This window comes from Salvelinus sp. IW2-2015, linkage group LG4q.1:29 (genome assembly GCF_002910315.2).
Source record: "Salvelinus sp. IW2-2015 linkage group LG4q.1:29, ASM291031v2, whole genome shotgun sequence".
In the NCBI taxonomy this organism is placed as follows: domain Eukaryota; kingdom Metazoa; phylum Chordata; class Actinopteri; order Salmoniformes; family Salmonidae; genus Salvelinus; species Salvelinus sp. IW2-2015.
Window position 1 is genome coordinate 8125926 of NC_036842.1, and position 22768 is coordinate 8148693.

At 44.8% G+C, this 22768-nt stretch overlaps 1 protein-coding gene across 3 annotated transcripts in view; it reads left to right on the forward strand.

Moving 5' to 3' along the window:
- LOC111961359 (CAP-Gly domain-containing linker protein 1) overlaps positions 1–22277 on the forward strand; it is a 35817-nt gene extending 13540 nt beyond the window's left edge. For all 3 annotated transcript variants that reach the window (XM_070440981.1, XM_023983557.2, XM_023983558.2), the window contains 6 exons: positions 10831–10937; positions 15147–15203; positions 19229–19316; positions 19474–19692; positions 19872–19984; positions 20122–22277. In XM_070440981.1, the coding sequence (XP_070297082.1) occupies positions 10831–10937; positions 15147–15203; positions 19229–19316; positions 19474–19692; positions 19872–19984; positions 20122–20356 (819 nt within the window). In that variant the 3' untranslated portion in view covers positions 20357–22277. The remainder of the gene's footprint in view (positions 1–10830; positions 10938–15146; positions 15204–19228; positions 19317–19473; positions 19693–19871; positions 19985–20121) is intronic.
- The last annotated feature ends 491 nt before the right edge of the window (positions 22278–22768 follow it).

A 22768-nucleotide genomic window follows, 5' to 3' on the forward strand; every position in this document is an offset into this window, starting at 1 on the left:
GCTTGTCATATCGCCGATGCAAAGCAGGCTTTAATGTGGTCATACGTGTGCTTATGTAAGCTGTGTGTGTATGTGTGTGTGTGTGTGTACGGCCACGCGCATGTGTGTCTGTGTGCATAGCCCAAGGGTCTTGTACTTCATATTCACTTGAGTATTACAGCATGGATGTATGAGTACTGGTCACCACATAGACCCAGTCATGCATAAAATACTCCTGATCATCTCTTGTTCTATCTCTCTCTCTCTCTCTCTCTCTCTCTCTCTCTCTCTCTCTCTCTCTCTCTCTTACATCTTTTTCTCAGTCCCTTGGTCACTTTGTTGGACTCTTCCCTCTCTCCATCCATCTGCCTCTGTCCCTCTGTTGCTCTCTCTCTTTCTCTGTTCACTCTTCATTCTTCTCTCTCTATTTCACTCTCTTTCTTCCAATCGATCCATTGCTCTCTACTGCCCTCTTTCAGGACATCTCTGGTATTACCGCTCTCTTCCTCATCGCTCTCTTCATCCGTCCCCTCTTTATCTCTGTCGATATAGCTTTTTTTTGTCATCCTTTGGCTCTATCTCCTCACCCCCCTCTTCTCTCTGGACATAGTGACCCAGCCAGGCAAGCTGTGTCTGTATGCTCCAGATGGTCAGTCTGATGACTGCAGGGAAACAGATTAGAGGGGCACACACACACACACACACTTAATCTGTGGAGTGAATTGCTTTGTGAGTGTGAATGACTGTGGGTGTAGTTTCCAGTTAGATCTGAACTGAGCCATTCCTACTGTTCTACTGTCCTAATCTAGTAATGAACCCTTAGTAACCCTCCCTAATTCCTATCGCTCACACTTAGTGTTTGCCCTACCAATAACACTACCCAGGCAGGGTGGGATGCCTAGTAAGGCGGGCAGAGGCTAAAAGGAGAAGTTAAACAGGTCCTTCTTGAAGAGGGCTCAGATGAGGTGCTTCCGTAGCTGTTGGTAGAGCTTGGCGCTTGCAACGCCAGGGTTGTGGGTTCGATTCCCACGGGGGACCAGTATGAAAATGTATGCGCTGAGTACTGTAAGTCGCTCTGGATAAGAGCATCTGCTACAATGTAATGAGGTTATAAAAATGTTCTAAAAATCACTAAAAAATAGAGACGCTGGTGGAGTGGTTTTAGTTTTGTGGAGGGTGCTTAGCCACGCACGCACACACACACACACACACACACTCTCTCTCTCTCAAACTCAAACTGACAGTCAATGTTATTCTAACACACGCTGTTCTAAGTGCTGCGATGCTCTTACTGCCTCTCGTCCCCTCCCTCTCCTCTGCACCCGCAGGCTGTGATGTAATCATGCACATGTTAGTGTGAGTCACAGCGTCAGTTTGGCTGTGTGTTGACCATGCATGGCTGACCAGAACATTACATTACTTGTACACACTCATATGTAGGATTTGGGGCTGTGACGTCTTGGAATTTAAGGTTATAATAATGTAATTGGCCAGGCCAATGTGCACGTCACTGATATAACCATTCATTAAAGGGGAGGTCATCAGTTTTGTTTGTACACTTGTTTACATGGATATGCTTATTAATAAACCTATTTGAAACAAGTCATAACACTTCCGTATTATCATGGTATTACATTATGATTATTATTATTATTATGAAATATTAATCATTCAATTAAGAAATGCCAGGTTGGCAAATCTGTCACATTTTCGTATAGACACAACATTAACGGAGTCAAAATAAACATATAAGCCTACCTTGTTCTTGTCTGTTGGCTTTTCTGCATATAAAAACATTTAATACAGATCCTATTTTGAAGCACAAAACCATTCCTATGGGTTTTATCCCACTTTTCCCGAAATATTTGCATAACGTCACAAACCCTGTTGCTGCGGTCATTCGACAGCAGTGGCATTGGAATATATTCTTCAAAGAGAGGACGCCGTAATGAGAGAAATAATGTAGCCTACTGAAAACAGGTCTTTTACAATATTAAATCATGACAACATTTGATTGTTATTAAAGGAGTCCAGACATGCTACTTTAGGAAACTTTCTGGAAACTTTAGGAAACTCACACATGCACACCCAAGTAAAAGCACCCGTCAATCAAAGCCACCAGCGTATGTCAGACATGAGCAAATATTCTAATTTCCTTAAAACGTATTAAAACACTAGGCCTACTTTAGGCATTACTGAAAGTAGGCTATAATATAATGAATTGACAAGGAAAGTATGACAGGGACAGCTATGTTATAGTATGAAGACGAAATGTACAATCATTAAAATAGAAACCAATACACGCATCATGTCCATAACCTAGTTATCAGCGACACTGATTATGGAAGGGAAGAGTGTTGTAAAGATTTTATTAAATACTGTGAGGAACTATTATAATTTGAATGGATGAAGAAAAAAAAACTTCGCTGATTTACTGTGTGAGGTGAAGAAAAAATGACTGAAAAGCACAGTTGGGTACTTTCTTACATTTGACATTTGTGAGGTACTTCAACGCTTGCTCAGGCGCGCGCTACGTCAACAACAGGACAGAGAAACCAGACACATGCTCATTGCTCACGTGGAGCACGTAAATGACGGTATGCAATAAACCAGAACGTGTTTCTCACAAGTGTAGCAGGTTGTGAACTCTGCAGACAACATTTCCACTCTGAGAATGAGAACGGTAAATGACTGTAATTAATACATGCCTCAACAGAAATTAATGTGACCAAATGACAGAGATACACTGTAAATAGCCTGTTTTACAAATGCTAGGCTACCACACGGGCATTCACAAAAGTTCATTGGGGGCTGAAACTGTATAGCCTAGGCTACTGTTCTACTTTGCAGGGATAGGAGCAGGCCATTTTTGGGGTCTTGCTTATGGCGGCATTTCGGCTAGGGCCGGGCCTGATTAGGGTTGATTAGTCTATAAATTGAGAAAAGATTCCTTATCAAATTATACCATGCCAGGTTGAAGAGGAAGATTTTTACACAACATAAGCTAATTAAAGGCCTGAAAATGTGCATTGTATAAATCAAATATTTTTTTACTGAAGTGTTTCGTTTATAAATTCGATCACAAGCACACATAAAACGTCAAAAAGCCATATGTGTAAATTAGTCAAATCATGGAGGATAACACACCATAAAGTCTGGGTCTTGTTTCCATTGTGGTCCTCTTGAAACAAGACGGATAGGTAAGATCGTACATGGTTGAACACAGTATGACAGCGAGATAATGAAACAAAAAACAAAGAAGAACATCTATCTCATCATTGCAGGGTGCGTTCTATAGCTCTAAATTAACTCTCTAAGTGCCATAGCCTATAGCGCTCCACACCCCGCACATCTAGCTGATTAGCTGCCCGAGCATTAAAGGACATTTGGAAAGAAGAGGAGATGTATAACATTTAATACACAGACTAAGTTAGCAAAACAATTGCCAATAAACATTAGTCAAGTTTATCTACATTAAAATAAAGAAAAAAAACACTTAAAAAATCCTAAACTAATGTAGGCCTATTTAAACRGTTTTGATGGTTATTTTATTTTCATGATAGTCTTCGTCCATAACTGTCAGTTACACGGTTATTCAATTACTGTCACAGCCCTAGTAGGATACTGCATATGCTTGTCAGTTATATGAAACAACAGTATTGGTCTGAACATATGTAACAGTTTTAACTTTACGTCCGTCCCCTCGCCCCGACCCGGGCGCGAACCAGGGACCCTATGCACACATCAACAACAGTCACCCACGAAGCGTCGTTACCCATCGCTCCACAAAAGCCACGGCCCTTGCAGAGCAAGGGGAACCACTACTTCTAGGTTTCAGAGCAAGTGACGTAACTGATTGAAACGCTATTAGCGCGTACCCGCTAACTAGCTAGCCATTTCACATCCATTACACATACAGACCCAGTGATGGCTATTTTATCTCTTTGAAAAGAAACCTATGTGATTGGCTGATCTCTGAGAGGGAAACTTTATGATTGGGAAAGGGGAATCCCTAGTCAGTTGTACAACCGAATGCCTTCAATTGAAATGTGTCTTCCGCATTTAACCCAACCCCTCTGAATCCGAGAGGTGTGGGGGGCTGCCATAATCGACATCCACGTCTTTGGCACCCGGGGAACAGTGGGTTAACTGCCTTGCTTAGGGGCAGAACGACAGATTTTTACCTTGTCAGTTGGGGATTCGATCCAGCAACCTTTCGGTTACTGGCCCAACACTCTAACCACTAGATTGGCTGATCTTTGAGAGGGAAACTTTATGATTGGCTGATCTAAATCTGTGTGTGCTCCAGAAACAGAGATGTTGCTAATGGAAGTGGAGGGAGGCAACCCTCTCGTTACCTTTATGCAGGGCAATATATAGACATAATATAGAGGTATAACAGAGCCAGACATGTAGAGATCTATAGAGCTACCTTTATGGATCACAACGGTTGACCTTTCAGTCAGTCAACTTGGGACGTTGAAGGCTGATCGAGTGAAGCGTTTTCTGACAGACAGCGAACCAAGCATGAAGATGGGACCAATAGAGTCCAGCAGAGATTGGAAGTGTCTCTGTGTGTGCCTGCGTGCATCCGTGACTAAGTGAATGAGTGGGAGATTATGAACCTCTGTGAGTGTGAGTGAGTGATATTGTGTGTGCAAGAGAGAGAGAGAGAGAAAGTGTGTGTAGGCTTGAGCGTTATACCCTATACCGGGGTATTTAGACAACCGATGGTATGATTTTCAATATCATCTTGTGGGGGCTGCAGGGGTGTGTGTTATAACTATACATTGACTATCTAAGATGTGTCAGATCAGTTATATCCAGCTCAGGGCTCTAGCCAGCTATGCATTTGGTTTGCTAACTTGCTAGTAAGTAAGTGGCTAGATGTCAAGATCAAGCTTCTTGGTTACAGCAGAGACAATCAATCCCCTCCTGGATCAAGATCCCTGTTGTCTAAATTGTTTTGTGCTTAAAAAAAAAATATATATTTATTTAACATTTATTTAACTAGGCAAGTCAGTTAAGAACAAATTCTTATTTATAATGATGGCCGACCCCAGGCAAACCCTAATCTGGATGACGTTGGGCCAATTGTGTGCCGCCCTATGGGACTCCCAATCACGGCCGGTTGTGATACAGCCCAGGATTGAACCAGGGTCTGTAGTGATGCCTCTAGCACTGAGATGCACTGCCTTAGACCGCTGCCCCACTACAGTACCAGTCAAATGTTTGGACACCTACTCATTCAAGGGTTTTTCTTTATTTTTACTATTTTCTACATTGTAAAATAATAGTGAAGACATCAAACCTATGAAATAACACATATGCAATCATGTAGTAACCAAAAAAGTGTTCACACTCTTGGCATTCTCTCAACCAGCTTCATCTGTCTGGAATGCTTTTCCAACAGTCTTTAAGGAGTTCCCACATATGCTGAGCACTTGTTGGCTGCTTTTCCTTCACTCTGCGGTCCAACTCATCCCAAACCATCACAATTGGGTTGAGGTCGGGTGATTGTGGAGGCCAGGTCATCTGATGCAGCACTCCATCACTCTCTTTCTTTGTCATAAAGCCCTTACACTGCCTGGAGGTGTGTTGGGTCATTGTCCTTGAAAAACAAATGATAGTCCCACTAAGTGCAAACCAGATGGGATGGTGTATCTCTGCAGAATGCTGTGGTAGCCATGCTGGTTAAGTGTGCCTTGAATTCTAAATAAATCACAGACGGTGTCACCAGCAAAGCCCCCCACACCATTACACCTCCTCTTCCAAGCTTCACGGTGGGAACCMCACATGCGGAGATCATCCGTTCACCTACTCTGCGTCTCACAAAGACACAGCGTTTGGAATCAAAAATCTCATATTTGGACTTATACTGTCACGTAGAGTAGGCCAGAAGGCTAAGCTGAAACCTAACCTCTATCAACTAAAAAGATGGCAGAGCCGCAAAAGTACTTCTGTGCAAAGGTGTTTATTCACAGAGTGAATCTGGAAGAAAAACAACAGTACTGCCATCCAAAGTATACATTATGGGGACAGCTTGAAAACAATGCTACCCCATCAACAGCACACTCCAAAATGGGGTCCCCCTCTGAACTGAAAGAGAGGCTCCTTTTTGTAGGGGAAGCCCCTCCCATCAGAACACACCATGCACTAATTAATTAAGCTTCTCTTGGGAGGGAATTTGACCTGCACACAGACCACAGAGCCCTGACCTGGATCCAGACCATGAAGGACCGGAATTCTCGTGTGACCAGGTGGTATCTGGAGCTCCAGCCCTTCAGGTTCTGTGTCCGTCGCGAGGCAGGAAAAGAAAACGTCACGGCGGACTACCTATCCCGAACCTGGTCGCTTCAGGAGAGGAGGAAGGTACCTTCCTCCTCTCCTGAAGCGACCAGGTTTGGGATAGGTAGTCCGCCGTGACAGCTACGTTAACAATGTGGGTCGACACACAAGTTAACGTAGCTGATAACGGAGCAGGGAGGCGCGATGAGTGTGTGTGTGTGTTAGTGTACCAAACACTGCCCACGGCCAGTGACGGACTTCTCCGTCACACATACCAAAGGACAGATTTCCACCGGTCTAATGTCCATTGCTTGTGTTTCTTGGCCCAAGCAAGTCTCTTCTTATTATTGGTGTCCTTTAGTAGGGGTTTCTTTGCAATAATTCAACCATGAAGGCCTCATTCACGCAGTCTCCTCTGAACAGTTGATGTTGAGATGTGTCTGTTACTTGAACTCTGTGAAGCATTTATTTGGGCTGCAATTACCAGTTACCAGTTACCAGTTACCAGCCTCTAAGTTCATTAGAGGCTGGTAACTCTAATGAACTTATCCTCTGCAGCAGATGTAACTCTGGGACTTCCTTTCCTGTGGCGGTCCTCATGAGAGACTGTTTCATCATAGCGCTTGATGGTTTTTGCGACTTCACTTGTAGAAACTTTCAAAGTTCTTGAAATGTTCCCGGATTGACTGACCTTCATGTCTTAAAGTAATGATGGACTGTCATTTCTCTTTGCTTATTTAAGCTGTTCTTGCCATAATATGGACTTGGTCTTTTATCAAATAGGGCTATCTTCTGTATACCAACCCTACCTTTTCACAACACAACTTATTGGCTCAAACGCATTAACAATTAAAGAAATTCCACAAATTAACTTTTAACAAGGCACACCTGTTGATTGAAATGCATTCCAGGTGACTACCTCATGAAGCTGGTTGAGAGAATGCCAAGAGTGTGCAAAGCTGTCATCAAGGCAAAGGGTGGCTACTTTGAAGAATCTCAAACATGAAATACTTTTTGATTTGTTGAACAGTTTTTTGGTTACTACATGATTCCATATGTGTTATTTCATAGTTTTGATGTCTTCATTATTATTCTACAATGTAGAAAATAGTAAAAATAAAGAAAAACTCTGGAATGAGTAGGTGTGTCCAAACTTTTGACTGGTACTGTATAGTTTAAATAAATATTGCCCTTGTGTGCACTCCCGGTAATACCGTATATGTTACAGAAACAGTATGACGGTATGAAAATCTGGATACCGCCCAACCTTAGTGTGTGTGTGTGTGTCAGAGAGAGAGAGAGAGAGCAGCAGAAGGTGGGGGTGGGTGAGGGAGGAGGAACCTGTTGGGATTTACATAATGAAGGCACTGCTCCTCGCTTTAGTACACGCGACCACGTGTGTGTGAGCTAGCTAGCGAGCGTGTGCGCAGGGAACACACACACACACACGCCCTCGCTCTCTCCTCCCTCTCCCCCTCTCTCTCTCTCTCTCTCTGGCGTGCACTGTAGGGGGTGGGAGCTGATGGTTTATTGATGGGGAGTCTGCGTTAGTGTGTGTGCCACTGGGAGAGAACACTGGGGAAAGATAGGGTACAGTATTGACATTAGGAGAGATAGGGACTGTTCTGCCACTGGGACAGACAGACTAGAGACCAGTACTGGGTGAGAGCGAGAGCTCTGACAGAGGGACAACGCTGTAGGGTAGAGCAGTGGATGTGGCTGCTCTGCACCGGGTCTATCCAGGCACAAGCTACTCTCACTACCAGGTAAACACAGCTGTTCTGTTCCTCGCACAGCAGGTTTCTTACATGTTTGTGTCATTTTTCAAATGGACTGGTGATGTTTTAGCTGATTCTATTTGAGCCTGTATTTCAAGCTGTATTCCAGCTGTTCGGGGAAGACTTGTTCTTGAGTGGTAATTGAGGGAGGATGAGTGAGGACGATTTGAATCTGAAAGTGCAGGAGGTTACTGATTTAGATGGTTGTATTTTCAGGAAGAGAGATGGTCGTTTGCGGCCTTTGGGACTGAGGATGAGCGCTTAAGTTTGCTGTCTGGTTGTTTGCTGTCGGCTGTGTGTGTGTCTGCGTGTGTGTGTGTGTGTGTGTGTGTGTGTGTGTGCGTGCGTGCGTGCGTGCTATGGATATGGAGTCTGTCTTCAGACAGATGTTATTAGATTATCTGGTCTAACATTGCTGTGCTCTTATCCTCTGAGGATACTAGTCGAACATCTGTCACAAACACAAACAAACTGTGAAATGGCCCAGTGTCAGAGCAGCATCCTCAATCTGACTGCTTCAAATCAGGCTACAGAGTACGGAGGTCTTCTTCTCTGCGTGTTGTGTGTGTTTGTTAGTATGTGACACCTCCGTGGACTAGTTCAGGGTTCTGTCATGTAAACCGACTCACTTTAAGGTAGAGGTGTTCACAGTTCCAAATAGCTTTTCTCTCTGGTCCGGGTCGGGTTCTGTTTGATTGACATGGAGTACAGCTCCCGACCACGGCTCAGCACATGACTTACAGTAAGAGATTGCATTCAGGATTGCATTCAGTAAGAGATTGCATCCAGGATTGCATTCGGTAAGAGATTGCATCCAGGATTGCATTCAGTAAGAGATTGCATTCAGGATTGCATTCAGTAAGAGATTGCATTCAGGATTGCATTCAATAAGAGATTGCAATCAGGATTGCGCTGCATCTGCCATGGATCGGTTACTCACATGTAAAGCCAGATGATTGGAGATTAAAAAAAGACACTAGAAATATATCTACTTTATGTTAAAACGCAACCAAACAGACAGCACGTGACCACATGACTTACCATGGCAATCCATCAGGAAACTTTTTTTTATTCTGTGCCAGCAGCAGTACTGTAGCAAAGAAAAACATTGATTCCGAAGCCGTGTTTATGTCCAGTAAATTATTTATTGACATGGTGTCACGTTCCTGACCTGTTTTCTGTTAGTTTTTGTATGTGTTAGTTGGTCAGGACGTGAGTTTGGGTGGGCAGTCTATGTTTTCTGTTTCTATGTTGGTTAATGGGTACCTAATATGGTTCTCAATTAGAGGGAGGTGGTTTTCATCTCCTCTGATTGAGAATCATATTAAGGTAGGTGTTGTCACATTGTTTGTCGTGGGTGGTTGTCTCCTGTGTCAGTGTCTGTCTATGTTGCACCATACGGGACTGTTTCGGTTTGTTTGTATGTTCGTTAATTTATGTAGTCATTTCCCTGTTCGTGCGTTCTTCGTGTTTCATGTAAGTTCTTACGTCCAGGTCTGTCTACATTCGTTTTGTTATTTTGTTAGTTATTTCAAGTATAGTTCGTTTTTTCGTCTTCGTCTGTTTTTGGTTTAAATAAATATCATGTCTTATTCCAACGCTGCGTCTTGGTTCAATCCATGCTCCTCCTCTTCGGATGAAGAGGAGGAAGAAAGCCGTTACACATGGTCACACGCACACACATACTGTACACTGCCACAATGGGACTCTAGTCTAGGGGAAGCATAACAACAGAAGAGGGGTCATTGCTAGTCAACATGTCCTCACTTCTCTGGTGGAAGTTTCCACTTGTTTACCTAACATCCCCTTCAGATGTCAGGATGCCAAGATTTGCCTGTGATATGTTTGCTTTGACAAGTATAAGAGTTCATTTGAATAAAAATCCTAGAAACCAAGATTTCGCACACCATTAGCTATTTTTATGCCATATTGTTTAGAAACAGGAGTGGGAGTAAGAACAAACAGAATGCTTAAAAGGATTGAAAGTTTGACTGATGATTTGGACGCTCATGGTTTGATCCCCCCCTGTGCTGCGGTCCCTTTAGAAATCAACATGACCTTTTCAGTCATTATCATCATCTCTGCATGGTCTCTAATGCCGCAGAGGATCCATCTCCTCCCAAATGGTGATTTAATTGGCGTTGCCAAGTCTCACATACCGTATATCTACACATGATCTTTTTCTGATGAGCTGGGAATAAAGAAACAAAATAATACTTAGTCATGGACATTGACGCTAGAAGTAGGGAAACGGAGATATCTAGTTAGCTGCATGCATTCAACCGAAATGTGTCTTCCACATTTAACCCAACTCCTCTGAATCAGAGCGGTACGGCGGACTGCCTTAATCGACATCTGCGAGCAGTTGTTTTTGGGGGTTAACTGCCTTGCTCAAGGGCAGAACGGACAATTTTTCCAGCTTGGGGATTCAAACCAGTGACCATTCGGTTCCTGACCCAACACTCTTAACCGCTAGGCTTCCTGCCGCCCAGGCGAAGTGATTTAATCCCTCACACACTTATGTCTCTGTGCGTATGTTTGGCAGACAGCTTATATGAGGAGTAATGGTGTTGGTCTTTGTGTACCGAGGAAACGGCTGTCTCAGTGGAGCAGGGTAACACGGCAGTGTGTCTTCGTGTTAATGTTCGCGACTAAGACTGTTAGAGAGGCGTGAAGAAGAGACGGCTTTATCTGTTTACTGTTTACCGTGTGTCTAAATCTCTCTCTTTTTTCTGTCTCTCTCCTTCCTTTCATCCTTCGTTTCCATCCGTGTATCATTTTCCAGCTCGAGGCGCTGAAACGGCAGAATTCCAAATACCAGGAAGAACTCAGTCTCTCGCAGGAGCGGAGCAGCTCGGAAAACCAGCGCATCGGAAATCTGTGCAAGGAAATGTGAGTGCGACCGAAGGTTATTATGCTCTTTGGGTGATCTAATCTGTGTGAATGGCTGAAACCAGCATATTGGAATGTTCAAGGAGAAATGGGAATTCCATACATGGACGTGAGTACAAGCTGACCCTCGACCAACATGTCAGCTTCTTTGGCTCCAGGAGACACAGGAGGATTGTATGCTCTGTGGTTCTATGGTGTTTCAGCGTGCGGGTAAAGACCAGCACATCAGAAGCCCGTGCAGGGAAACGTGAGAGAGGCTCATATCAAAGTCTTACTCAAATAAGTCATACACTCATATATTTATCTCGCTCATGCCGCTTAGTCATACTGATGATATATGAAGAGAGAGAGAGAGAGAGAGAGAGAGAGAGAGAGAGAGAGAGAGAGAGAGAGGAGAGAGAGAGAGAGAGAGAGAGAGAGAGAGAGAGAGAGAGAGAGAGAGAGAGAGAGAGAGAGAGAGAGAGAGAGAGAGAGAGAGAGAGAGAGAGAGAGAGAGAGAGAGTTTTCACTCTTAAAGCCAGTTTGTGACACCTGTGTGGGATCATGCTCTGCAAAGTGTAGTCTTCTTGGTATTAGGACGGTTGTTGATGTATCCCTAAACCCAGTAGCCAGTGAGGATGAAATACTTCCCTCTTATTAGACAGCAGTATGCTATGTACAGCTGCAGTATGTCGGAGAAAAGACTGGGCTTCTCTTTTGTTATGTGAGCGTCATGCATGACCTAGGGTTCTATTTATAGGTCTGCGGACGTGTGTGTGTACACGTGCGTGTGCATGCCTTCATGTTTAACTTGTGTGTGTGTTGTGACACCCCCCCCCCCCGTGTGAGTCATCAAAGCAACGGTCTCTGACGTCAGATTGACGTGACAGGCTGAATGACAGCAAGTACTTCATTATTCACTTTGTCCTGATTAACTATTCTTCTCTCCTCTCTTCACTCATCCCTCTCTTCCTCCATCCTTTTAGACAAAGCGCTCCTCTTTCCTTCCGTCCATCAGAGACCAGGGAGTGTTACATATCACAGCCTCTTCTCCTCGAACCGCTTGCCTCCAACATGGCCACTCCATGGGTCTCATAACCTCCATGAGGTGTGCATTCGCATGTGTCTGCAAGAGCGAGAACGCGGCATGTCTGTGTGTGTGTGTGTGTGTGTGTGTGTGTGTGTGTGTGTGTGTGTGTGTGTGTGTGTGTGTGTGTGTGTGTGTGTGTGTGTGTGTGTGTGTGTGTGTGTGTGTGTGTGTGTGTGTGTGTGTGTGTGTGTGTGTGTGCGAGAGCAGCTTTGTGCTGCCGGAGACATCTCGTCTAGGAGAACAGCTGCATCCGACCCAGTCTGATCCTTTGTGTGTGTTTTGGCTAGATTGGTCGTGTTGTAAAGTCTATACACAGCTAGCAGTGATTAGAGGGGGGAATTGGGGTTTTTCACTGGTTATTTTATTGTATATTCTCTAAGGAGTAGAGTGCCTTTTCACTTCTCTCGGGTTACAACCTTTGTGTGTGTGTGTGTGTGTGTGTGTGTGTGTTGTGTGTGTGTGTGTGTGTGTGTGTGTGTGTGTGTGTGTGTGTGTGTGTGTGTGTGTGTGTGTGTGTGTGTGTGTGTGTGTGTGTGTGTGTGTGTGTCACGCTTGGACAGCTTCAGATACAAAATGCAAGTTGGCAATATTGATATTGGCAATCTGGGCCCATACATAGGCTTACGGTACGTGGCCTTCAGATTGCAGGCCTGACTAAGAGTAGAGTAAAACAACTGGCTAGGTACTGCTCTGTTTCAGCCATTATGGGCAGCCTAGCTGTGTAGAGAAGGTACTGCTCTGTTTCAGCCATTATGGGCAGCCTAGCTGTGTGGAGGAGAAAGTACTGCTCGTTTCAGCCATTATGGGCAGCCTAGCTGTGTGGAGGAGAAAGTACTGCTCTGTTTCAGCTTTATGGGCAGCCTAGCTGTGTAGAGAAGGTACTGCTCTGTTTCAGCTATTATGGGCAGCTAGCTGTGTGGAGGAGAAGGTACTGCTCTGTTTCAGCCATTATGGGCAGCCTAGCTGTGTGGAGGAGAAGGTACTGCTCTGTTTTCAGCCATTATGGGCAGCCTAGCTGTGTGGAGGAGAAGATACTGCTCTGTTTCAGCTGTTATGGGCAGCCTAGCTGTGTGGAGGAGAAGGTACTGCTCTGTTTCAGCCATTATGGGCAGCTTAGCTGTGTGGAGGAGAAGGTATGCTTGTTTCAGCCATTATGGGCAGCCTAGCTGTGTGGTGTGGAGGAGAAGGTACTGCTCTGTTTTCAGCCATTATGGCAGCCTAGCTTGTGTGGAGGAGAAGTACTGCTCTGTTTCAGCCATTCATGGGCAGCCTAGCTGTGTGGAGGAGAAGGTAGCTGCTCTGTTCAGTGTTTATGGCAGCCTAGCAGCGTGTGGAGGAGAAGTACTGCTCTGTTTCAGCCATTCTGGGCAGCCTAGCTTGTGGAGGAGAAGTACTGCTCTGTTTCAGCCATTATGGGCAGCCTAGCTGTGTGTGTGGAGGAGAAGGTACTGCTCTGTTTCAGCCATTATGGGCAGCCTAGCTGTGTGGAAGAAATGTCTGCTCATGTTTCAGCCATTATGGGCAGCCTAGTGTGTGGAGGAGAAGGTACTGCTCTGTTTCAGCCATTATGGGCAGCCTAGCTGGTGTGGAGGAGAAGGAACTGCTCTGTTTAGCTGTTATGGGCAGCCTAGCTGTGTGGAGGAGAAGGTACTGCTCTGTTCAGCCATTATGGGCAGCCTAGCTGTGTGGAGGGAAGGTCTGCTCTGTTTTTAGCCGTATGGAGCCTAGCTGTGTGGAGGAGAAGGTACTGCTCTGTTTTAGGCCGTTATGGCAGCCTAGCTGTGTGGAGGAAATACTGCTCTGTTTCAGCTGTATGGGCAGCCTAGCAGCTGTGTGGAGGAGAAGTACTGCTCTGTTTTAGCCGTTATGGGCAGCTAGCTGTGTGGAGGAGAAGGTACTGCGTCTGTTTCACCCTTAATGGGCAGCCTAGCTGTGGAGGAGAAAATACTGCGCTGTTCAGCCATATGGGCAGCCTAGCTGTGTGGAGGAAAATACTGCGCTGTTTCAGCCATTTGGGCAGCCTAGCTGTGTGTGGAGAGAGTATGCTTGTTTCAGCTGTTATGGGCAGCTAGCAGCTGTGTGGAAGGAGAAGGTACTGCTCTGTTTCATCTGATATGGCAGCCTAGCTGTGTGAAGGAGAAGGTACTGCTCTGTTTCAGCCGATATGGCAGCCTAGCTGTGTGGAGGAGAAGGTACTGCTCTGTTTCAGCCATCTGAATCGATGGGCAGCCTAGCTGTGTGGAGGAGAAGGTACTGCCTCTGTTTCAGCCATTATGGGCAGCCTAGCTGTGTGGAGGAGAAGGTACTGCTCTGTTTCAGCCTTTATGGGCAGCCCTAGCTGTGTGGAGGAGAAGGTACTGCTCTGTTTCAGCCATTATGGGCAGCCTAGATGTGTGGTGGAGAAGGTACTGCTCTGTTTCAGCCGATATGGGCAGCCTAGCTGTGTGGAGGAGAAGGTACTGCTCTGTTTCAGCCGATATGGGCAGCCTAGCTGTGTGGAGGTGAAGGTGCTTTTAGTTTCCTTAAGTGTCCTTGCATCAACAACCTTTGAAATATTTGAATCCTTTATGATGTGATGTTATTTGTGGATTCAAATCAAGTATTTTTAAATGTGTGTGTGTCTGTGACTGATGCTTTAGAGTGTGGCCAATGTGATTATGCCTCAGTTGGACACACAGAAGGTGATTTAGACTGGCCCATTTGCCACACATACTGAGAATTGGACACGACCTTTACACTCATCACTACTTCGCCATGACAACCTTTACCAACATCACAGCCAAGCAGAGATACTGTGCTGTAAATGTATTTTTATTTATGTATACATTTGTTATCATTGATGTTGAACACACATTCTGATTGTCCTTTATTAGAAAGTGCCTCTAGACATGAATCATGTTGATTGTTATTGAGTCTCACAAATGTTGACTGACACTGAAAAGCAACCCTCGTCCTTCTCTCTTTCTCCCTCTCTCGCCCTCCTTCTCTCTCTCTCTCTCCCTTCTCTCTCTCTCCCTTCTCTCTCTCTCCCTCTCTCTCGCTCGCTCTCCCTCCATCTCTCTCCCTCCATTTCTCTCTCTCCCTTCTCTTTCTCTCTCTCTCTCTCCCCCTCTCTCTCGCTCTCCTTCCATCTCTCCCAGTGAGGAACTGAAGCTGAACAGTCATAAGTCTCAGTACCAGCAAGACATGAAAGACAGGTAAAACATTTATTACACATTCCTTATAGTATTTACAACACAATTTATTCGCTGCTGCCTTGGGAAGCTAGCTGAGTGTAAACATATTGCACCATGCATCTGCTGCCTTGGTACAGTTTCTTTTCTATATCCATTAACGATCGACTTCAGTGTTTCTGATAGTGGAAGAAGTGTATGGATAGTGCATTTGGAAAGTATTCAGACCCCTTGACTTTTYCCAAATTTTGTTACGTTACAGCCTTATTCAAAAATACTCCATAATGATAAAGCAAAAACAGGTTTTTAGAACTGTTTGCAAATTTATTTWAAAAAATGTAAATTGAAATATTACATTTACATAAGTTTTCAGACCCTTTACTCAGTACTTTGTTGAAGCACCTTTTGGCAGTGATTACAGCCTCGAGTCTTATTGGGTATGACGCTACAAGCTTGTCACACCTGTATTTGGGGAGTTCTTCTCTGCAGATCCTCTYAAGCTCTGTCAGGTTGGATGGGGAGTATCGCTACAAAGCTATTTTCAGSTCTCTCCAGAGATGGTCGATTGGGTTCAAGTCCGGGCTCTGGCTGGGCCACTCAAGGACATTCAGAGACTTGTCCCGAAGCCACTCCTGCGTTGTCTTGGCTGTGTGCTTAGGGTCGTTGTCCTGTTGGTAGGTGAACCTTCGCCTCAGTCTGAGGTCCTGAGCGCTCTAGAGCAGGTTTTCATCAAGGATCTCTGTGTACTTTGCTCCATTCATCTTTCCCTCGATCCTGACTGGTCACCACAACATGATGCTGCCACCACCATGCTTCACTGTAGTGATGGTGCCAGGTTTCCTCCAGACCTGACGCTTGGCATTCAGGCCAAAGAGTTCAATCTTGGTTTCATCAGACCAGATAATATTGTTTCTCATGGTCTAAGAGTCCTTTAGGTACCTTTTGGCAAACTCCAAGCGGGCTATCATGTGCCTTTTACTGAGGAGTGGCTTCCGTCTGGTCACTCTCCCATAAAGGCCTGATTGGATTGGTGGAGTGCTGCAGAGATGGTTGTCCTTCTGGAATGTTCTCCCATCTCCACAGAGGAACTCTTGAGCTCTGTCAGAGTGACCATCGGGTTCTTGGTCACCTCCCTGACCAAGGTCCTTCTCCCCCGATTGCTCAGTTTGGTAAGGCAGCCAGCTCTAGGAAGAGTCTTGGTGTTTCCAAACTTCTTCGAATTAAGAATGATGGCAGCCACTGTGTTCTTGGGGACCTTCAATGCTGCAGACATTTTTTGGTACCATTCCCCAGATCTGTACCTCGACACAATCCTGTCTCGGAGCTCTACGGACAATTCCTTCGACCTTATAGCTTGGTCTTTGCTCTGACATGTACCGTCAACTGTGGGACCTTATATGTGTGTGTGCCTTTCCAAATCATGTTCAATCAATTGAATTTACCACAGGTAGACTCCAATCAAGTTGTAGAAACATCTCAAGGATGATCTATGGAAACAGGATGCACCTGAGCTCAATTTCGAGTCTCATAGAAAAGGGTCTGAATACTTATGTAAATAAGGTATTTCTGTTATTTAAAAACATTTAAAAAAAATCTGTTTTCGCTTTGTCATTATGGGGTATTGTGTGTAGATTGATGAAGAAAAAAACGATTTAAAATAATTTAGAATAGAATCATTGTCCTGCTGAAGCTGAAGCGCAGCTGGGTCATGCAGCAAGACAATGATCCAAAACACACAAGTCTACATGAAAATGGCTAAAAAGCAACAAATTAGAAGTTTTGTAATGGCCTAGTAAGGACCGACACCGGAGACGAGAAGCAGGTACAGGGAGARCAGGACAGAAACAGTGTCAGCACACGGATACACAATGACAAACGACAATCACAGCAGCAGGGAACAGAGCTGGGGAACTGACAAATATAGGGGAGGTAATAAACAGATGATTGAGTCCAATAATCGCTGATGTGTGTGACGGGGGGAAGGCAGGTGTGCGTAATGATGGTGGCAGGAGTGCGCAATGCTGGGGCGCCTGGCGCCCTCGAGCGCCAGGGGGGAAGAGCGTAGCAGGCGTGACAGGCCTAGTCAAAATCCAGACCTAATCCCAATTGAGATGTTGTGGCAGGACTTGAAACGAGCCATTCATGCTTGGAAACCAACAAATGTTGCTGAGTTAAAGCAGAAATTCCTCCACAGTGATGTGAGAGACTGATCAACAACTACAGGAAGTGTTTGGTTGCAGTCATTGCAGCTAAAGGTGGCACAACCAGTTACTGAGTGTAAGTGGGCAATTACTTTTTCACACAGGGGAATTGTGTGTTACATAACTTTGTTAATTAAATAAGTAAAATAAGTATATAAGTATATATTTGTTTTTATTATTTGTAAACTCAAGTTCCCTTTATCTAATATTAGGTTTAGGTTGAAGATCTGCTAACATTCAGTATCAAAAATATGCAAGAATAGGGAAAATCAGAAAGGGGGCAAATAMTTTTTCACGSCACTGTATATCCCTTTACTAACACTAGTAATGAGAGGAGAGAGATGGAGGGCAGGAAGGAAAGGAATGTTGAAGGGGAGAGGAGATGAGATGGAGAGGGAGKGAGGGAAGGAGGGGAGAGGAGATAGAGGTGAAGAAGGGGTGGAGAAGAGAGGAGAGGAAATGGGAGGAGACGAGAGGAGCAGAAGAGGTGGGAGGTTGGCATCAGAAAGGTTATTTAAACCAGAGAGAGATGATGAAAGCCTGAGAGGTTATGTAGAGCAGGACTAATCAGTCAGGAGAGATCAGGGGATAATTACCTTTTCAGGTGAATGTTTCACAGTCAGGCAGTCAGAAAAGAGACGTTATTCAGCAGCATTAATCCCTAGAAAAGTAGGCTATATATCTAGACTAGCATCTGTAGTAAAGACTTTGTTGAGGGGAAGACATCCAAGCTACATCTTTTGTGATTAACATGCTGACCAGAGAGCTCGCGCGCATGTTGGTTTTGTCCACCCACACCAGACGCCATCAGGACACGCAGGTTGATATATCAAAACAAACTCTGAAATATTAATTTGGGGACAGGTCGAAAAGCATAAGCATTGTTTCTAGTAATCTCTCCTCGAAAAGCATTAAACATTTATGTACATTTTGCTAGCTAGCGTGCTGTTGCTAGATAATTTGTCCTTGGATATAAACATTGGGTTGTTATTTTACCTGAAATGCACAAGGTCCTCTACTCCGACAATTAATCCACAGATAAAAGGGTAAACCTAGTTAGTTCTAGTAATCTCTCCACCTTCAGTCTTCTTCATCTTCGGACTTCATATGGCGGTTGGCAACCAACTTTAAGGTGCATTACCACCACCAACTGGACTGGAGTGTGGACCTCAGTTCATCGTTCAATCACCCACGTGGATATATACTCCTAAAAACCAATGAGGAGATGGGAGAGGCAGGACTTGCAGCGAGTGAAGCTTCACAAATAGAACCAACTTCTATTTTAGTGCCTGGCTACGCAGATGCTCGTTGACGTGCGCAAGCAGTGTGGGTGCAATGATTGAATAACATGTATGTGTACATTTATTTTGCAACGCACTCGACGCGAGCGGTGTGGTCAGCATGTGATTAAGGTTGTTGTTCCATGTGGATGTATTGGATCACGAGACCCAGGYAGGGTAATGCCATCAACCTTGGGCTTCCAAAGACAGGTTATTCACTGTGATCTGAATCCTGATAATGCCTTTGTTGTCAAGTTGGATTTCAACATCTGGATTTGTTGTGTTCTTTCAAACTTCGGCCCTAAACTTCCCAATGTTGTTATTGAGAAAGAGCTAGCTTCACTAGTCTTTAGTGAACCTTGTTCCAACGCCTTGAGTATCACAACTATTGTGTGAAGTATTTGATTATTTATTGTAAATCAAAAGTTAAAAAAATTGCAGTCAGAGACCTTCATCAGGCAGAAGTTTCTCACTGTACCCAAAGAGAAATGTACTGCACTRCTCCTGCCAGTCCCAGTGTGAGTGTGTGAGTTCTGTATTTAGCGGTTCTCTGCCCCCTCCCCCCCAGGGAAACTCTATCCAACCAGGAGACAGGGGAGGAGAGAAACTTCCAGAAGACAGATAAGGACAAGGAGCTGGAGACTCTGAGGAATGAGGTAAACATTCACACACAACTCTGGCAGACTCTGGGCCTTTTGATGAAAAAAATAAGAAAACTTGCATTGGGTCCTATGCTTTTTCTCTGGGCTGCCATACAACAGCTGTATCTCTATATTCGTTGAAACCTGTCTCTCTGTCTCCCTCTCCCTGTAGATTGTGGTGCTGCAAGGTGAGAACGCCATAGCCAAGACGCTGCAGTCTGCCGTTGAGGCGCTGGAGAGAGACAAGGCCCAACTACAGGGATGTGTCACCAGCCTGGAGCAGAGGCTCATGGGACAGCAGGCCTCCGAGGGAGGGGACAGTGGAATGCCTTCCTCAGGTGACGCAGTTCTGGACCAGCTGAGAGAAGAGAAGGAGTTTGCAGAGGGACAGGTATGATTCGCAATTAGTATTAAAATTGCATCATCTGCTTGTCACTTATACAGTATATAATTTGCATAGATAGATATCCGCACATCCACCATTGTCTCACAGTCCACCCCACTCTTTCTTATATAAACTTGACTGTGGTCTCTCTTTCTTCTCTCCCTCCATCTATTTTCCTCCTTCAGATTAACTTCCTGAACAGTGTGATCGTGGACCTGCAGAGGAAGAACGAGGAGTTGAAGGTGAAGCTGAAGAAGATGGTTCTGGCTGAGTTCAACGGCAACGACGGCCCTGACGGGTCAGTCTTATAACCTCTGAACCCAAACCCCAAACTTAGCCCTCAGTTACAGTTGTTGACAGACCCGTCAACATGCAATATTTTGCATTTCCCTAATCACTCTCTCTCTTCCTCTCTCTCGGTCTCTCCCTCTCTAGTTTGGAAGAGTGTGGATCTAAGAAGGACAAGAAGGCTCCTCCTCGTCTGTTCTGTGATATCTGTGACTGTTTCGACCTCCATGACACCGAAGATTGTCCGACCCAGGCCCAGAGCCCTGACTCAGTGCCCCACTCTTCCTTCAAGGGCAAGCCAGCCGACCAGCGGCCGTACTGCGACATCTGTGAGGCCTTTGGTCACTCCACAGAGTCCTGCCAAGATGACCAGACCTTCTAGACTCACTCTCATTCAAAGTATCCCACCCCTGCCCTGCACAGAACGCCAAACACCGACCAGACTCCCTCTGGGTTTTTATATCGTATTTATGTACGTCACTCACTGTCATAGTCCACTTAGGTAACTCAAAAAAAAAATCCCCCGCTCCCTAAGACTTTCCTATTACTTCTACTACTTCCTCTCACTAACTTTTCTCTCCTCCCTCTCCAGCTCTCCTTTCCTCGCTTTCCTCCTTCTCGCTAACTCTCCTCCCCTCCCTGTCCTCCCTCTCCAACTCTCCTTTCCTCGCTCTCCTCCTTCTCGCTAACTCTCCCTCTCGCTAACTCTCCCTCTCCTCCCTCTCGCTAACTCTCCTCCCCCTCCCTCTCCTCCACTCTCTTCCCCCTCCCTCTCCCCCCCCCCTCCCCCTAACCCTCCCCCCCCTCCCTCCCTCTAACTCTCCCCCCTCTCTCTAACTCCCTCTCCGACATGTAATATCCATGTTAGGAACTAAATGAATTAGTCTTCTTTCATTAGTTCATGAAGGAATCATCTTCTGTTATTAGTTCATAAACTAATCATCTTCTGTTATTAGTTCATAAACTAATCATCTTCTGTTATTAGTTCATTCTTTTATGTTTTTTTGTTTGTTTTTGGATACAGCATGGGTTGGGTTTTGACTTCAGTTCTCACAGGAAATAAACTTCCTATATGTAACCGGGCAAGAGGGAAGGCATTTGACGATGCAGACGTCCGTGAGGGTGAAGGGCCTGGATGCACCAGAGTGGTTCACTGCTAATAGCACAATTAATGATGAAAGTTTCTCCAACACATTCCTGTCTTTCACATGTCACATTCCCGAGTCAGTGTGCTGTGTCCAGACCCTGAACCTTTTATTTATTTATTTAACCAGGTGAGTTGACTGCGAACACATTCTCATTTACAGCAACGACCTGGGGAATAGTTACAGGGGAGAGGAGGGGGGGATGACTCTATGGATGTCCCCTCCACAAAGGGAACAGGGTAWTACCACAGGACACACAGTCTACCTGTACTACCAGGTTGTGTTCAGCAGGCACAAAATGATAGAGGACATTTTGGAACTGAGGAGGTATTTTGGGAAATTCTCCACAAAAACGCACATGTTGTTTTAATGCCTACTGAACATCAACCTGGTGCTGGTGGCAGGCGCTCATCCAAACTAAGGCAACCGAACGCCAGCCACTTAACTTGTTGTTGCACTACTCACTTTAAAACTCCCTCTTAGAATCCAGGACACACTTAGAAACTGCCACGCTAAATGAAAAAACGTATTGATTTGATAAGAAATGTCGAGACAGAAAACGACCTAGTAACTGTCACCTTTTGTGTGCTGCCTGTGTATTTTATGCATTGTCTTTTAAAAACGACCTGTCCTGTAATAGATATACGTGTACTAGAGCTATGTACTGAAGCACACAGTTTGGATCATATTGAATCGCCCGGTGTAACAAAGCTATGTATGATAGATCTATGTGACTAACCAATGACACCGGCCTTTGTAAATAACCATCAGAAGTTTTCAGAAAAACTAAATGTGCACAAGGTGCCATGGAAACAAAAAGGATCTTTTAGGTGTATTTTATTTTTCTGCTCTGCTGATAGACTGACCCGCACGTTGTACGATAACGATGTACCGACTCCAGGGAACAAACGTAACGCACTTGTAATGATGTTATTAACTCTATAAGCACATTGTGGACTCTTTACTAAGTGACGTGACTGTTTAGTGCGCTGTTTTCTATGTTTCAAATAACGTTAAGGCATCATCTATAAAGGCTTTATAAAGGGTTTGTTAATTGGTAGACTGTTATAAACCCTTTACAGATGAGGACCCTACTGTAAAGCGGTACTGGTTTTCTATGTTGTGTACAAAAAAAATACAATAAAAACAAATACTCTACCTGTAGAATGTTGATTTCCTCTTATCATCTGATGATGTAAGTTATAGTCCAAAAATCAGTCGAGTTATGGGCTGGAACAAACAACCATATTGCTTACACCTATCCAATCCATCCTTTCAGATCTACATGGAGTGTCCAGTGGGTAGTAGAGTTTGTTTCTGGACAAGACTCCTCTCTGCAGCCCCACAAAYAAATGCCACCAGCCCCCCACCCCCAAACTTACTAACCACACCAGGCTGTTTCCATCTCACAGACCAAGAAGTACAAGAACTGCTCATAATTAATTCATCCCCAGATACATTACCCCTGACAGGACGAGGGGAACTGTAATAACCCTCTCCATTTTTCATGAGTTCCCCTCAAATACAACACAAGGAAAATAGTTTCGCTGAAAAACATGCCCCTAAAAGAGAAGGGGAAGTCTGTAGGGAAGGGAAGTGTTTGAGTGCAAACTGAAAGCCAGCTGCTACCTCAGAATGCCTTCCCTCTA